The sequence below is a fragment of the Odocoileus virginianus genome, chromosome 15 (genome assembly GCF_023699985.2).
Source record: "Odocoileus virginianus isolate 20LAN1187 ecotype Illinois chromosome 15, Ovbor_1.2, whole genome shotgun sequence".
Lineage (NCBI taxonomy): Eukaryota > Metazoa > Chordata > Mammalia > Artiodactyla > Cervidae > Odocoileus > Odocoileus virginianus.
Window position 1 is genome coordinate 23,656,172 of NC_069688.1, and position 18,193 is coordinate 23,674,364.

Consider the following 18,193-nt stretch of genomic DNA (forward strand, 5'->3'; position numbering starts at 1 on the left):
TTGTGTTTATAATTATTATTTTCCTAGAAAATAAAAGCATGACATTTAAAGAAACTTAAGAGCTACTGTTGGACAATGAACCTTTAGTAAAATTCAATATAATTATTCTCTTTAGAAATTTGACATGAACTCTAAGAACTGGAGTTAATGTTTGTTACCTAAGTGCATATTGCCCCCACTTTGGAAAATAGGGGTTTCCCAGGTGGTGTAAGTGATAAAGAATCCACCTGCCAATGCAGGAGATGCAAGAGACATGGGTTTGATCCCTGGGTTGGAAAGATCCCCTGGAGTAGGAAATGGTAACCCATTCTAGTGTTCATGGTCAGAGGAGGCTGGCAGGCTACAGTCCATCAGATCTATTTAAAGATCACTAAACTTAAAACACCAGTGATTTGTGCTCTCCCACTCAAGGTTATCAAATGATAGAAAATGAAATGGATTTTTGTGATTAAGAGAATGTAAAACTAAAAAGAGAGGATGTAAAATTTTAACTATATAGAGAATTTTACAAGTAGCCTGTTGAAGAGTGAGAAACTAAAGAAAATCATCCAAAGATAGAAGGGAAAATATGTTTTGCTTACAGGAAAGCACGTTCTCAAGATTTTCATAGTTAAACTAAAATCCGGGTGGTGTCACACCTCAAGAATTAATCATTGATCGTGTGGTGACTGTCAAGTAGAATTAAGCCTGAAGAAAATGGGCAAAAACATGACTGCCGCTTTTAAGAATTTCAACTCAGGCCAAAGGGATCTATCCTGTTACCCCAAACTTTTGGAGGTCAAGGGGAAGCAGCCTTTGTTAAATTTGCTAGTATAAAGTTGAGCAGGTTACTGTGAAATACATAGCAAACATGTAATAATATATTGCTTACTATTTGAAGATATTGTTCTAAGTACTTTCATCAGTCAGTCAGTTCAGTCTCTCTTTTTGACCCCATGGACTGCAGCCCACAGGCTTCCCTGTCCATCATCAACTTGCTCAAACTCATGTACATCAAGTCAGTGATACCATCCAACCATCTCATCCTATGTCGTCCCCTTCTCCTCCTGCCATCAGTCTTTCCCAGTTCTACAGCACACCAGGCTTCCCTGTCCATCACCAACTCACGGAGCTTGCTTAAACTCATGTCCATCGAGTCGGTGATACCATCCAACCATCTCATCCTCTATTGTCCCCTTCTCCTTCCTTCAATCATTCTGAGCATCAGGGTCTTTTCAAATGAGTCACTTCTTCCCAATCAGGTGACCAAAGTACTAGAGCTTCAGCTTGAGCATCAGTCCTTCCAATGAATATTTAGGATTGATCTCCTTTAGGATGGACTGGTTTGATCTTGTGTTCAAGGAACTCTCAAGAGTCTTCTCCAACACCACAGTTCAAAAGCATCAATTCTTTGGTGCTCAGCTTTCTTGATGATCCACCTCTCACATCTATACATGACGACTGGAAAAACAATAGCTTTGACTAGACAGTTCTTTGTTGTCAGAGTAACGTCTCTGCTTTTTAGTAATGCTGTCTACGTTGGTCGTAGCTTTTCTTCGAAGGAGCAAGCATCTTTTAGTTTCATGGTGCAGTAACCATCTGCAGTGATTTTGGAGCCCAAGAAAATAAAGTCTGTCACTTTCTGTTGTTTCCCCATTTGTTTGCCTTGAAGTGATGGGACCAGATGCCATGATTTTAGTTTTTTGAATGTTGAGTTTTAAGCCAGCTTTTTCACTTTCATCACTTTCAACTAAAGAGGCTCTTTAGTTCCTCTTTGCTTTCTGCCATAAGGGTGGTGGTGTCTGCATCTGAGGTTGTTGATATTTTTCCCGGCAACCTTGATTCCAGCTTGTGCTTCATCCAACCCAGCATTTTGCATGATGTGCTCTGCATATAAGTTAAATAAGCAGGGTGATGATATACAGCCTTGTTGTTCCCCTTTCCCAATTTGGAACCAGTCCCTTGTTCCATGTCCAGTTCTAACTATTGCTTCTTGACCTGCACACCGATTTCTCAGGAGGCAGGTCAAGTGGTCTGGTATTCCCATCTCTTGAGTTTTCCACAGTTTCTTGTGATCCACACAGTCAAAGGCTTTGGCAGAAGTATTCAGTATAGCAGAGTAGACGTTTTTCTGGAATTCTCTTGCTGGCTATGATCTAGCCAGTGTTGGCAATTTGATCTCTGGTTCCTCTGCGTTTTCTGAATCCATCTTGAACGTCTGGAAGTTCACAGTTCATGTACTGTTGAAGCCTAGCTTGGAGAATTTTGAGTGTTATTTTGCTAGTGTGTGAGATGAATGCAAAATTTTGTGGTAGTTTGAGCATTCTTTGGCATTGCCTTTCTTTGGGATTGGAATGAAAACAGACCTTTTCCAGTCCTTTGGCCACTGCTGAGTTTTCCAAATTCACTGCCATATGGAGTGCAGCTCTTTGACAGCATCATCTTTTAGGATTTGAAATAGCTCAGCTGGAATCCCATCACCTCCACTGACTTTGTTCGTAGTGATGCTTCCTAAGGCCCACTTGACTTCACATTCCAGGATGTCTGCCTCTAGGTAAGTGATCACACCATCATGGTTATCTGGGTAGTGGAGATCTTTTTTGTATAGTCCTGAGTTTTCTTTCTACCTCTTCTTAACATCTTCTGCTTCTGTTAGGTCCGTATTGTTTCTGTCCTTTATTGAGCCCATCTTTGCATGAAATGCTCCCTTGATATCTCTAATTTTCTTGAAGAGATCTCTAGTCTTTCCCATTCTGTTGTTTTCCTCTATTTCTTTGCATTGATCACATAGGAAAGCTTTCTTATCTCTCCTTGCTATTCTTTGGAACCCTGCATTCAAATGGGTATATCTTTCCTTTTCTTCTTTGCCTTTTGCTTCTCTTCTTTTCTCAGCTATTTGTAAGGTCTCCTCAGACAACCATTTTGCCTTTTTGCATTGCTTTTTCTTGGAAATGGTCTTGATCACTGCCTCCTGTACAGTTGCATGAATCTCTGTTCATAGTTCTTCTGCACTCCATTTCTCAGATCTAATCCCTTGAATCTATTTGTCACTTCCACTGTGTAATCGTAAGGGAATTGATTTAGGTCATACCTGAATGGTCTAATGGTTTTCCCTACCTTCTCCCATTTAAGTCTAAATTTTTCAATAATGAATTCATGATCTGAGCCACAGTCAGCTCCCGGTCTTGTTTTTGCTGACTTTACTTGAATACAAAATAGTTTTGTTTTCTTTTTTTTTAATCAATTGGGGGAAATAAAAAAAGCCTGTTTATAAAATGCTTATTCAAAAGCATCTGGCTTCCTGGGTTTCTAAGTGGCAAATTATATATATATATATATCTCCTAATCATCTCAGATACCATCCATCTGCCTCCTGTCTTATTTCCCTTTTGTTTAAAATTATTATTTTTGTGAGTCCTCAGTATATATAATGTAGCTTCTAATTTATTAATAATTAAATAGAAGAGGCCAGTGAAAAATTTCATGTCTTTTTGGACCACAGTTACTTCATCTTTGAAAAGCTATTATATATCATTTATCAAATCAAAATTGTTAAATTGTATAAGAATATTTGAGATGAAGTAGTTTAGACCTTACCTGAGTTATTTTAATGTTAAACAGCAATTAGATATTATAAAAAGGAATCTAATGTATGTATTTGTCATTCTGATTTTTAGGCTATAGCCGTTTGCATGGAAAATGGCAATTTTAAGGAAGCAGAAGAAGTCTTTGAAAGAGTATTTGGTGATCCAAATTCTTACACGGTAATTATTTACATTAGGATTTTAGAGCTGGTTATGTGGAATAAGAAAAATTGAAAGAACATTGGGAGGGAAAAGAAATGCTTTCTCTTTTAAACAGTATAGTTTAAGAAAAAAGTGTAGTTCAATAGAAATGTAATGCCAGTGATGGATGTGATTTTTAAATTTTCTAGTGGCCACATTAAAAAAATAAGAAACAAGTGAAGCTAATTTTTTTTAACAATCCATGTGAAAAAGCATTGGTGAGGTATTTTGCACTCACGTTTCTGGACAGTCAGCCCTCTGTATCCTGGGTTCCATATCCAGGGATTCAACCAACTGCAGATGGAAAATATTTAGGGGGAAAAGTTCCAAAATGTTTCAAAAAGAAAAATGTGAATTTGCCACACTCTGGTAACTATTTACCTAACATTTACATTGTGTTCGGTTTTATAGGTTATCTAGGTATATTTAAAGTTTACAGAAGGATGTGTGTAGATATATATAGAAGACTTGAGCATCCTTGGATTTTGGTATCAGGGGAGTTCTGGGGCCAATTCCCTACCAATACTGAGCAACAGCTATATGAAGTCTTTGAAATCTGAGGTGTATTTTACACTTAAGTCTAAACTCAGGGCTCACACATTTCAAGGACTCCATGACTTGTGGCTGCCGTATTGAGCAGCACAGGTATGGAAGAATGCATTGTAACTTGCCTGTTTTTCTAATGGTTTCTTATGTGATCACTAATCTTTCTGTGTATGTGTAATATTAAGGTCAATAGAAGTTAATTTTTAAGTATTAAAAACAAAGTGTTGTGGGAATCAAGTAAGCTTATCAAAGAAGATAGTTTTATACAGTTTTTAGTAAACTTTTAATTGAACAATGGCATACCTTTAGTAGAATACATATAGTGTAAGTAGATGTATTTTCCCAAAGGAACACACTTTGTGTGATGACCTCTTAGATCAAGAAACAGAACATCACCAGCACTCTCTAGTCACTGTCCTTCCCACCTTCTCAAGAGTAACCCCTCTCCTAACATGTAACATCCAAGATTAGCTTTACTTATTTCTGAACTTTATATAATATAATCATATAGCAGGTTTCTGTTTGTCAGAAAGATCCACTGCATTGCTTGTAACAATTGTTTGCTTATTCTCATTGCTCCATTGTAGGAACATACTGCAGTTTATCCATTGTATTGTTGATGGACATTTGAGTTATTTCCGGGCCGTTAGATTCCTTTACATGCCTTTTGCACAACAAATATATGTGTTTCTGTTGGATAATACTTAGGAATATATTTGATAGGTTGTAAATATATGCACATATTGTTTTAGTAGATAAGGTGAAACCGTTTTCCAAAGTAGCAGTATCAGTTCTTTGAGTAGTGTGAGAGAGTTCCAGTTGCTTCACAGACCATGTCTGTGGTTTTCATTTTAGTCACTCTGGCAAGTATTTAGTCATTCTAGCAGTGAGGTAGTGCTACCTTATTGAGTTTTAATTTCTGTTTCTTCGATGATTAATGAAGCTGAGTTCCTTTTCACATACTGGTATGGGGGAGAGGGGAATCACTTTAATTCATTGAGAAACAGAGCTTTTAGGTAAGGCTCATTCTATCTCTAATTTGCCCCCGTTCCTAGGGTGTACTCCTCCAGAGATTTCAGCTGAAAACCTGATGTTTATTGGGTTCCTTGCCCTAACTTTTTTGCCTTAGCACTGTGAGGTGACTAAAAACTCCACTCTGCTTTACTTCACAGAAGAGGAAATTTTATGGCCAGTAAACATACAGAGAAAATGCTAACCTCACTAATACTTGTTATCGGGGCAGTACCAGGTAATATGGGCTGCCCTAGTGGGTTAGCAGTAAAGAATCCACCTGAAATACAGGAGCTGCAGGAGACACAGTTCTGTCCCTGGGTCAGGAAGATCCGCTGGAGCAGGGCATGGCAGCCCACTACAGTGTTCTTGCCTGGAGAATCCCTTGGACAGAGGAGCCTGGTGGGCTACAGTCTGCAGAGCTGAAAACAGTCAGACGCAGCTGTAGCGACTTAAACACGCACCACGCTTGCACCAAGTAATATTTTGAAATAACATTTTCTATACCTCAGAATGGCAATGATTAAAATGTCTTAGAACACCAACAGTTGGCTCAAAATGTGGAGAAATTATAGCACTGCTATACCTTCTTCTCAGGACTGTAAATTGGTACTTAAGCTTCAAAGAGTATTTTAGCAAAATTGATAAGCATGCATTCCAGCAATTCCACTTCTAGATAAACATCCTAGAGTAACTGTTCTTACTTTCACTGTGTGCTTTTAAAGTCATGAAGCTTTATTTAAAAAATAAAAACCAAAAAAAAATTCAGGCCCAACTGTGAAAATTGCTCTGAGATAGAGCTTGAGAAGTAAAAATTTTTTTTAAGCTTTATAGCTTAATTATGCAATCAGCATTGAAAGAACTAAGAAAAATTTGTACTGTTTACAAGAAGACATGTTGAAAAATGTTTAATAGAATTGTGGAAATAGAAAATAGCCTAAATACTTACACAGGCTGGAGGGAAAGATGAATAAGTGGTATTTTTGATCAATAGAATACTATTTAACAGTGAAAGTAACTAGTAATTCTATAAGTATCAAATCAGTGTGAATAAATATCATAAACATAGAGTTGTGCAGAATAGAGAAAGTTTCAGAAGAATACACATAGTATAACACCATTTGTATAAAGTTAAAACCATGCTAAACAGTACTATACATTGTTTATGGATGCATACATATGTAGTACAAGTGTAAAGGAATGTGTGGATATGCTAAGTTAATTCAGGATACTGCTTACCTTGAGAAGAAGGCCAGGAAGGACAAGGAATGCCATCAGATTATGATAATCAGACTTCAGTTGAATAGATAATGTTTCATTTCTTAAACTTGATCATAGATATTTAGGTTTATAAGTTATTTTAATCCTTTTGTATATGTATAAAATATAGAATATTTTTTTGTCAAAAACATACTGGTGGGCATTTAAAATGGGAGAATTTGTAAAATCTTGAGTTTTGGTTTACCGACTTTCTTCAGCTAAACAGTATGACAGAATTTCTAGTATATTATTTGTGATTTGTTTCTTCTGTTTTCCTTTAGCCTTTTAAAAGGAAATTACTTACGATAATCTCTCAGAAAGATACATTCCATTCCTTTTTTCAACACTTCAGCTACAACCACATGATGGAGAAAATTAAGAGTTATGTGAGTTGTGTGTTAAATGAAAAATCATCAACATTTCTAATGAAGGTATGTGTGTTTCAGAGAAGCTCTAAACCTAGACTTACATTGTTATAATAAAGGAAAATACTTGAAATAGAAATCCTTAAAAATTAATCAGAAATTTAGTTAGTGATTTTATCGAGTAGTGTGGTGAAATGTTACGGTTAGTGCATCTAAAAGAAAGTTTATTTCTGATCTATGTAGTATTTTCAGCTTTTCAAAGTAAGTCTTGAGGAAAATTTTCACAATAAAAAGTTGAGGGGAAAACTTACCAAAATGAAATGAGAAATAAGTGAAAAAGAAATAGTTTTAGTTTAACTAAATTTAAAAGAAAATCTTAGCATATTTTTGGGAAAAGTCAAGTTGGACTGAAGAAGGGCTACTACAGACATTTTTTTTTTAAATCACATTTTATCCTGTCTTAGCTCCAGAAAGTTGTAACATGTTATATTGGAGCATTGATTAATTTGAGATAGTTTCATTTTGAAATACCTAGAATCTTTTTTCATTTTATTTTTTTCTTTAAGTAAACTTTTATCTTAATATTGTCTATAGGGACTTCCCTGGTGATCCAGTGGCTAAGGCTCTGCACTCCCAAATTAGGGGGACCAGGGTTCAATCCCTGGTCAGGGATCTAGATCCCACAGGCCACAACTAAAGATCCCACATACCTCAACTAAGACCCAGCACACTCAAAGGGGAAAAAAATTTTCTGCAGCGCGTTGTGTGTATCAAGTACATTTACAAGGAAAGTCCTTCTCCATGATGCTTATAAACCAAGCAGGTGGCTGACGGTCATGTCACAGGTACTTGGGGAAAAAATACACTGCCCTTTATTGGTCTGTAAAGAGATACTTTTGTTATGACTATCAAATAACTAGAAGGCTTGATTTAATACTATTGTTTTTAATGGCTTATTGCATTCCTTCCTCTCCGACATCCCTGTTTTTTTAAGGCAGCAGCAAAAGTAGTGGAAACTAAAAGAGCAAGAACAACATATTCTGAAGATAAACCTAATGGTAAACATGCTGAATTGGCAACTGAAGCTAATTTGGATACAGGAAAAAGGTTTGTAAATTCATTAGTACATTTTTGTCTTATGAATGTAATATCTATGTAAAGTGATGGTAGTGAGCTCTTATTAATAAAAATAATTTTTGAGCAGTAGATATATTGTCTTACTGATGACTAACATTTGTATATTTGGAAGTACTGTAGAGTTACATCATGGCTTATGCAAATTCTGTTGCATATGCTAAGCAAGAGTAGAGAGAAAACAGTACTGTGTAGATAGTGTGATATCATTTACTGTTCTCAGGGAACATGAGCTCTAGAACAATATTGAGGCTGGAAGCCTGAATCATCTGTGTCCCTTAGTTCTCAAATCCTCCATGCCCTCATGTGACTGTTGCACTGAGGGTTATTCTCATATGTTAAAATATTGTTCATCTTCTCTGTGCATGCATGCGTGCTCAGTCGCTTCAGTGGTGTCCAATTCTTTGTGACCCTGTGTACTGTAGCCCACCAGGCTCCTCTGTCCATGGCATTCTCCAGGCAAGAATACTGGAGTGGGTTGCCGTGCCAGGGGGATCCCAGGGGATCTTCCCATCTCAGGGATCGAACCCGCCTCTCCTGTGTCTCCTGCATTGGCAAGCAGATTCTTTACCACTGAGCCACCAGGGAAGCCCTTCGTCTTGTCTAAGGGCAAGCTAACTCTTCATCTGGTGGACAAGTGCAGACACTGATTTGCTCCAGTGTTGGAAGGAAGCAGGCTGTGTCATTCCTACATATTGGGAGAAAAGAATTCAATTTCTAAAATTATTTCTTCTTTAGGGATTTTTTCGAGGGTAATTTTTGCAGAATTGACTTTTATCTTTTGCTTTGGCTTTAGAAACTAACTTTATTGAAGACAATAAAATCTACCATTATAAAGATCTTTTCTAATGAACCTATGGTCCATTCCTCCTCTTCATCTACCCTTAAACCAAGGCCAAATAGTCAAATCCTTGTGGTCTCTGTATGGATGTATTTGGCAGTGGATATAGTATTACTCTCTTCTCAGGACCATGGCTTAAGTGCTGTGAGCCCCCATCTTAACTACTGATTTAGAGGTGGGAGTTGGAGTCTGAATTGGATGGATGTGGCATTGGTCACACCTCAGGACTGACCTCAGTTTTTAAGACCTATTTTGAGAAGTCGACTTTGCCTCCAGCAAAGTTGTTTGCCCTTCAAAGTCTAGCTTAAAGATCACCTATAAGAAATCTAGCTGAGCTCTGAGCACTTGTCACTTCCTGTATTCCCATAGCACCAAGTTATACCTCTGTAGGATGGCTTATCTTGGATAGTAGCATACCTGTTTACCTGTAGATTTCTCTCTAGATGGAGAATTCTTTGAAAGTTCATAAATAGCTTTGAATCCTTGATGCCTGGTTCATTACCAGACATACATTAAACCTTGTAGGGTACTAGACACCAGGAGAAAAACCAAAAGCTAGAGACAGAGTAAAGTTTAAGAATCAAGCAAATATTAAAACCATCCTGGGACTCACATTCACCAGTTTCAAAGCAAGAATCAATAAGATGCAAGTAAAACAAGGATAGGATCAAAAATGTGATTTCGAAGTCAGACAAATGCTGGGAAAGATGAAATGCTTATACTGTCGGTACTAGATGAAAGAAATATTTTCTGGCAAAGCTTATAAACTGTTTGAGGCAATAAGATTTATAGACTTGAAACAGAAACAGTAGCAGACATTACATAATTTGTTGTTGAAGTTTACTGATAGACTTAAATGCTGAAGGAGTTGATGATCTGCTTCTAGAAAGTGTGAGCATGGAGCTGGGGCCTCAAAGGATGGTTTACTGGTGGGTGGAAGAGGAAATGTCCTTTCAGTAGAGAGGAACAATTCCAAATGAAGGCATGAAGCTGTAAATGGTCCTGCTGTGTTTGTTGGAGCTAATTTTAACTATAGCAAAGGAGAAGAATTTTATAAAAAGTTCAATTGAAGACTGCTAGGTAGGATAAGAAATTCATATTAATAAAGCTCTTTGAGAGAGTTTCTGAAAGAGTGATATTATGAATGTTCAGTTACAGCATCACCTCTGCTGAACTTATGTTTGGGAAAGACGTTGATTTGGTGTCTCTGGAAAGCACATCTGGGCAAAAATGAGCCATGTTGTAGTGGACTGTAGAGGTCCTAATTTTACCAGAGTTTCTTTCCAGAGATGCTTTTTATAAATTGAAATTTGACTTGACTGTGTGGAAAGTATACTATCCTTATGAAAAATTTCTTATGTTTGCATTCTTACAAATGTTTTCTTCTTTTAAAGTGTTAGTGACAAACAGTCTGCGGTAACTGAATCCTCAGGGGATACAGTATCCTTATTGAGGTGAAGTAAATTTGACATTTTTTTCTCTGTTTTTCAAATCTTTGAAGCAATTCATGCAAACCTAGGTAGATTATAATAGCTGCATGCAAACGCTATGATTTGAAGAATGTCACAAAGTCTTACTTACCTCAACAGATATTAAGACCCTTGAAATGGCAAACTGGAGACCTGCCTCTTTGGATCCTGGGTTGTTTCACATTGTTTCTGCAAGGAGCACACAAGCAGGGAGTCCTTGAATTTAAATCAGATAATTAGTGAACTTGATCGTACCAGAAACAAGGGCATGATGCTAGGGCAGGAAAGGGAAGGAGGTTACATTTCTGATAATGTCCCAAATCCTGATTTTAAGAGATTATTTTAAAAGCTGTTTAATCTGCTATAAATTTTGTAACAGACAATGTAGCATATTCAGAGAGCAGAAAGTCTGCATGAGTGATTGCCAAGTATAGAGCAGTTGGGATACTAAGTGGAACCTTGGAAGGGAGTGGCTGATTTGGTGTGGAGGAGGTCACTGGAGATGACAAATTAAGGGGCCAGGATGTTATCTGGTTTATTCATGTAAACATGGAAATAATTCATGGTAATGGCAGCACTTAGAAAAAGATCTGTGAATGATGGAAAGTGCTTTGGAGGGATAACAAATGATTATGGAAAATAGTAAATGGCAATATGCCTCAATGGCATGAATCCTCAAAGGCTGAGGTTTCTATGAAACAGGATCCTGAAAATGACATTAGGAAACAGGAAGTACAGAGACCCACCTGCAAAACCCTCTGGTTCATGGAATGTGGAAGATGAAGCTAATCTCTCCTCAAGGCCATGAACAGAGAAATGTCCCCAGGGGAGAGCTAGACTTTAGACAAGGTGTAGAAGTTGAGACTGGCATTCCAGAGCACACAGAAAGTTTGAGAAGGAAGGGAAGACATTTGTGGTTGCATTAGCATTTCTGGGGTAGAAGTATAGATTTTAGATGATAATAAAAGAGCTGCCTAAGCTTAAGTAAACTTTTCCCTCTCATTTTAGTTTGCCCCTTTATAAATTGTAATAATACAAACTTTGCAGAATTGTCCAAAATTTCTGCCCCTTCCTATATTTCCAAACAATCTTACCTTTCCAAAAAGCCCTTTTTCAGAATCTATAATCGTGATATCTACTATCATATATAAAAGAATTTTGAAATTTCTCCAATTGAAAGGTCAGAAGGATCTTGATTTCTGAGTAAATGAAGTGGAGAAAATAAATGATGGGAGAGCAGAAAGTCTCGACAACAAAAATCTTAAAGAGACCAAAGGTTAAGATGGGGTACTAAGCAAGGGGAACACCAAAGGAAACAGGCCAGAGTAGAAACAGGTCCTAGATAGAGATTGAGACAAATCCTCTACCTTTTCCCATAGCCTTTCTAGTCTTTGCAGAACAAATCACAAGCTTTTGTGTTTCATTTAGGTCTCACAAAAATCTCTTCTTATCTAAGTTGAAACGTGGAAATGAACAAGATTTTGAGAAGCAAGAGGAAAGAGTGGAAACTCTTCAAAGTCAAAGTAAGTACATTTATTACAGGTTTAGGAATGGAGAATTGATACTTTCTTGAGAGCAGTCCAACCCTTGACCTAACATCTCAACATACAGACATACTTCAGAAAAGGAAAACACAAAGGGATTAAATGCCTTGGGTTCATAGGGTTAATTAGAGGTGATGCTTAATTTAGAAAGTTAGAGTTGGTGCTTGTTATTTATGGTAATATTCTGTAAAGTCATCCTGAACTCTTAGTGAATATTAAATGCTTACAGAGGAGTACAGGGTTAGGTTCTTTTGAGCTTCTGGTGACATTTTGGTCAACTGTTCGAAATATAACTGTTCTATGTGTTTTTGTTGAAAGACACCTTATTTAGTATATATTACTGATTCATTACTAGAAAAGGAAATGGCAACCCACTCCAGTATTCTTGCCTGGAGAATCCCATGGGCAGAGGAGCCTGGCAGGAGTCCACAGGGTCACAAGAGTCAGACACGACTTAGCGACTAAACCACCACCACCATTGATTCATTACGGTCAACAGCCCTGTAACTCATGCCTAAATGATGCTTATCTAACACACATACTTTTTTCTATAAGGAACATCATACATAGCCTTCTTGCACTTAGGAACCCTAGATAGCACTTCCACAATACACTTGGGAACCATTTTAAACGGCAAAATTACCTCCTGAAAGCCCAAAAATACAGCACTAAATAGACTGTAAAAAGAATTATTTCTAGTGTGGGAACTGAAATAGGAAGACAGAACTTCACCTCGTTTAACCTCAGCTGGGAACATGACTCAGATATTTTGCCACTCTGGATGTCCACAAAAGCACTGCAAGTTTTGATTTTTGATTTACAGCTTTCAAGAGTTAGGTAAATTTTCAAATACCAGAATCCATGACTATTGTGAGGATGACTATATATAGAATCTAACTACTCTCCTCATTGCATTTAGAGTTTATTATCCTTATAAAAAACATTGCTAGATTAAAAAAACAACAGTAACCAAAAAAATCTTAAAAGCAGTCCATAATTATTTTCAATTACAATTTGATTATAAATTCCTCCATGGTATGCATTCATTCAAAAAATGTTTATTGAACCTATTGTGTTCTAATGCACAGATTTTTAAATATTTTTGACTCAAATCTAAATATTTAATGATCAATATAAAAATAATAGATGTACCACCTTGATGCCAGGTACATGGTAGACCTGCAGTAAAACTTCTTAAAATTTTTTTATTGATGTATAATTGATTTACAATGTTGTGTTTCAGGTGTACAGCAAAGTGAATCTGTTTTACAAATACATATATACACTCTGTTTTAGATTGTTTTCCTATATAGGCCATTACAGAGTACTGAGTAGAGCTCCCTGTGCTGTAATATGTGCAGTAAATATTAATTGAATAAATTTATTCATAGTGGATGGCCAATGATAGGGCAAAGAAATACTTGTTTCAGTGACGGTCCTGGTGAAGTTCCTAGAAATAACTAGAAATCAAAATTTTAATTTTAGTGTATGTGCTGCCAAATGACTAGAAATCAAAATTTTAATTTTAGTGTATGTGCTGCCAAAGTGAGCACTGGAGTCATAATTCTGAACTAAAATAATTGAGGGGTTTTTCCTGGATTTGTAATTTCATAATACAAAGTTCAGAGAAATGGAAGCATATACTTTTCTACACTGTAGTTGATCAGTAATTAGACTGGTGAAGACCATAATCTCTTTGTAGAGTGATTTGACAGTGACTGAATATTAAACAGACAATCCTATGAGTTTTAGTACATTTCTTAACTTTCTGTTAGTTGTTAGTAGTATATACGTGTGTGTGTGCGCGCGCGCATGCGTGCATGCACATGCTTAGTCCGTCAGTCATGTCCGACTCTTTATGACCCCACTGTCCATGAAAGTTTTTAGGCAAGAATACTGGAGTGGGTTGCCATTTCCTCCTCCGGGGGATCTTCCTGACCCATGGATCAAACCCACATCTGTTGCATCTCTTGCATCACCTGAGTTCTATGCAAAAAAATTTCACCAGTATTCAGTGAAATGATTAATATTTGAATTAGAAGCTTTTTACCCATAAACTCATTTAATCCTCAAAACAATCTGAATCAGTGCATTTATTTTTTAATCACCCCCACTTTACAGATGAGAAGGCCAAGACAAAAAGAGGTTAAGTGTAGAAAGCCCTTGATCATACAGATCATGAACAGAACCAGAGCCACAATAACATTTCTGAGTTTTTAGAGCCATGTCCTTAAGTGCTGAGATAGATATCCTCAAGGGGAGGATAGAATCAAAGCAAATAAAAGTTTATTAAATAGTGGTGAGGTTACATATGTACTTAAAACTATATTTACATTTAATTTTTAAGAGGTGAAACTGGAGGATTCAATGAAGTACACATTAATGCTATCTCATAAGAAATATATCAGTAAACTATGATTCCTTCAAAATGAAGAATAAATAATAAATACTTTGATAGCTTGAGTCAGATTCCCTCTATAACAGTAAATATAAACTTCAGACTACTGTTGATTTCAGCTGTAATGGGTGAGAGTAGCAAAAAAAAATAAAAGATTTGATTAAATACAGTATTCTTTGGAAATACTGTTCCTCACAACTTTGCAGATTTTGTTTCTTTATTTTCTAACTGAATCAGTGTTGCTGTGGGCAGTTTTGATATCAACTTGACTCGCTTCCCTTTGTATATGAGTGGCTTTTTCTTCATAGATGCCCAGTTTTTCTAATTTGTGCATTTAATGCTATAAATTCTCCTTTTATTACTGCCTTAGTTTCATCCCTATATGTTATATTTCTATTTTCATCAAAATATATTTTTTATTTCCCTTGAGACTTTTCTCTTTGATCATCTGGACTATTAAGAAGCTGTTTGTTAAATATTTAAAGATATCCTAGGTATTTTTCTATTAATGATTTACAGTTAATTCTGTTCCAGCCTGAAGATATACTTTATAGGATTTCTTTTTCTTTTTTAAGACTAGCTTATGACCTAGAATGTGGTCTATGTTGGTGACTGTTGATGTACACTTAAGAATGTGAATTCTGCTATCATTGAGTGTACAATGTTATAAATGTCGATTAGGTCAAATTGATTCATAGTGCTTTTCAGATGTTCTGCATGCATGCTTATTTTTTGTCTTCTTCTTCTACTAATTACTGAGAGAAAGAAGTATTGAAGTCTCCAGCTATGATTATGAATTTCTGTTCTTTGTTCATCTGTTAATTTATTGTTTCCTTTTTGCCTTGTTAGTCCTCTAGCACCTGTTTGAACAGTTCACAATATGAAAATCTCTGTTCATAACAGTGTGGTTTCCATTAGCCTTACCAACACTTACGGTCTCCCCCTGCAGTGATACCACGTCGTCTCTATTACTGTAGTTTAGAAATAACTCAGTATGTGACAGGAATTTCCTTCATCATACTGCTATCTTTAGGAACATCTTAAGTATTCTTGGTGTTTTCATCCTCCCATGTTGTCAGGGGCGGGAGGAAACTTTCATAAAAGATGGCAAGCAGTGAAGCTGCTACCACTCCGTAGGTGCCAGAAAGTGCACAAGACTCAGTGGGTCGGAACAGGGCAGTTTGCTACAGCACAGCAGGTTGTACGTGGCAGCAGCATGGTTGTGTGGTCTCCCTCGCCAGGTCCCAAAGACAGCAGAATGCACCCAGGTAGATGCTGCACAGGCAGTAGGTTGAGTAGGAAAGAGGAACTTGGGGCCACGGGTACTTTTTGAGTAAACAACAACCAAAACATTGTAGTAAATAATCCAGTTCACTTCTCCAGGAGAGAGTAGCTACATGGTGGTCAGCCTGTGGTTCCTGTGACCTATTTAGATACCTGAAATAGGTACTTGCAGTTTACTAACTTCAGAAACTGTTTAGTAAAGTCTTGTACCTTTAGCAAGAACTACAGGAATGCTCAGAGCTCATGATTAATTACCTCTCCTTAGACGTCATTTTAGAATAATCTTGTTAAGTTCTACAAAGAACCCTATTGAAATTTTGTTTGAAATTACATTGTAATAGATAATTTTGGAGAGAGCTGACGCATTTATATTGTCTTCCTATGCACAAGAGCATTTCTCTATTTAGATTGTCTTATGTATATTTTTCTTACAGCGTGTATGCGTGTGTGCACACACTTAACAAATATAGTAAAACTTTATAATTTACTGCATGTAGATGTTTACGCTTTTGCTAGATTTATCCCTAAGAATGTTTTATATTTTGTTACTATTGTAAATATTATCTTTTGATTATTTAAATATTTTAACTGTTGCTAATGTACAGAAATACTGTTGAGTTTTGTTTATTGATCTTGTATGGAACCATCTTGCTAAAACCCTTTTTTAATTCTGTGTGTAGATTCTTTTAGGTTTCTGTACAGTACAGTAGGGATGAGGGGCTCCAACTCTGTGCAGTCAACACCATACTGCCATCTCTGCCTCAGAAACAAAGGGATTGATAAGTGACTTACCTGACGGTAGGCAGCTAAAAAAGGTGGCATAAAATCAGAACTCAAACCCTAGTTCTTTTGATTCCACATATTATGATCTCTAATCAAACATAAACTTTTCTGCACACTTAAAAATATTTGTAAAATGAAAACATAGAAACTATATTTATTTTTAAAAATCTGTATAAGTGAACCTATGTAGTTGAAAACCACATCATTCGAGGATCAACTATATATATACAGTTTTCTTTCAATAATGACCATTCTATTTCTTTTCAGTTGCATATACATTTATTTCTTATCCTACTAAACTGTACATAAGAGAGAAAGGTTTATTTCTTATACTGTGTCAGATATTCCTTAAACATTATTTTAAGAAACTACAATGATCCTGTAAGGTAAATATTCCTTTTTTTAGCAGATGATGATAAGACAGGCATTGGGAGGTGAAATGACTTGTTTGGAGGCATGAAAGAATCAAGATTCAAAGCACATCCCTTCTGATTTTTTTTTCTTTGTTTTTCTTTCTTTTTTTTTTTTTTGCAGCTCTGACAATTAGCAGTTAGTCCTCATTCACACTGTCTGTAGATTTTTTTTAAGTGGTGGTAGTTAAATAGATAACAAATATATAGATCTTCTTTGATGAATCCTCATTACATTTTCCAGAGAAGGCAATGGCACCCCACTCCAGTACTCTTGCCTGGACAATCCCATGGACGGAAGAGCCTGGTGGGCTGCAGTCCGTGGGGTCACTAAGAGTTGGACACAACTGAGCGACTTCACTTTCACTTTTCACTTTAATGCATTGGAGAAGGAAATGGCAACCCACTCCAGTGTTCTTGCCTGGAGAATCCCAGGGACAAAGGAGCCTGATGGGCTGCCATTTGTGGGGTCACACAGAGTCAGACACGACTGAAGCGACTTAGCAGCAGCAGCATTACATTTTCTGAGACAACCGCACACAGCTAGATGCAGTATGAGACAGTCCTTATTTTTTTGGCCCAGGCAGCTTTGTTGAGCCCAGTGTCATTGCATACATAGTTCTCATCTCGTTCGTGGCATATTTCCAGATCTCTCTGAATTCCAAAGGGACTTCTTTCTTTCTTTTTGGCTGCACTCGGTCTTTGTTACCATGTGCAGGCTTCAGGGTGACTCCAGTTATGGTGTGTGGGCTTCTCACTGCTGTGGCTTCTCTGATTGCAGAGCCTGGGCTCTGGGCACCTGGACTTAGCTGCCCACAGCATGTGGGGTCCTTCTGGATTAAGAATTGAACCCTGTGCCTCCTGCATTGGCACATAAGTTCTGAACCACTGGACTACCAGGGAAGCCCCCACAGGTGCTTGTTGAAACCTACTCCATTGATAAGTTTGTGGATGTTGATGGTGTCATCTCTAATCACCATCTCATTGATGGCAGAGTGCCCCTTCTCGCCACCCTCTGCAGGAACGATTCTTCCAGGCCCTTGTTGGAAAGGAAACACATGCCCCCTGATTTTCAAAGGCTGATTTTTGCGTTTATACCATACTGCTTCCAGATTCAAAGGAAAAAGATTAAACAGGTTTTTATAATAGCTATAAAATAGGAATTTCATGATAACCTTTAAAAATATAATTCTTTTAATGTGGGCAGTTTTTGATGACAGTGTTTCTGCTTTTAGGTGGAAGAAAGAGAAAGGAGAACAGTAGGCGAGCCACTGAAAGTAAGAGAATACGTATTTTAAAAAGTCAGCCTGTAACTCCTGAAAAGCATCGATCTAGGAAGAAACAGGTACTTTTTTATTTTACTTTAATAATGCTTAATGTATGT

General features: G+C 36.9%; 1 protein-coding gene across 2 annotated transcripts in view; it reads left to right on the top strand.

Annotated features, from left to right (window-relative positions):
- TERF1 (telomeric repeat binding factor 1) overlaps nucleotides 1-18,193 on the top strand; it is a 38,985-nt gene that overhangs the window by 12,576 nt on the left and 8,216 nt on the right. The window contains exons 4-9 of one of the 2 annotated variants that reach the window (XM_020901861.2): nucleotides 3,657-3,743; nucleotides 6,863-7,012; nucleotides 7,941-8,053; nucleotides 10,316-10,375; nucleotides 11,819-11,913; nucleotides 18,045-18,154. In XM_020901861.2, coding sequence (XP_020757520.2) covers nucleotides 3,657-3,743; nucleotides 6,863-7,012; nucleotides 7,941-8,053; nucleotides 10,316-10,375; nucleotides 11,819-11,913; nucleotides 18,045-18,154 — 615 coding nt within the window. The remainder of the gene's footprint in view (nucleotides 1-3,656; nucleotides 3,744-6,862; nucleotides 7,013-7,940; nucleotides 8,054-10,315; nucleotides 10,376-11,818; nucleotides 11,914-18,044; nucleotides 18,155-18,193) is intronic. The other variant, XM_020901862.2, reaches the window with a different exon arrangement.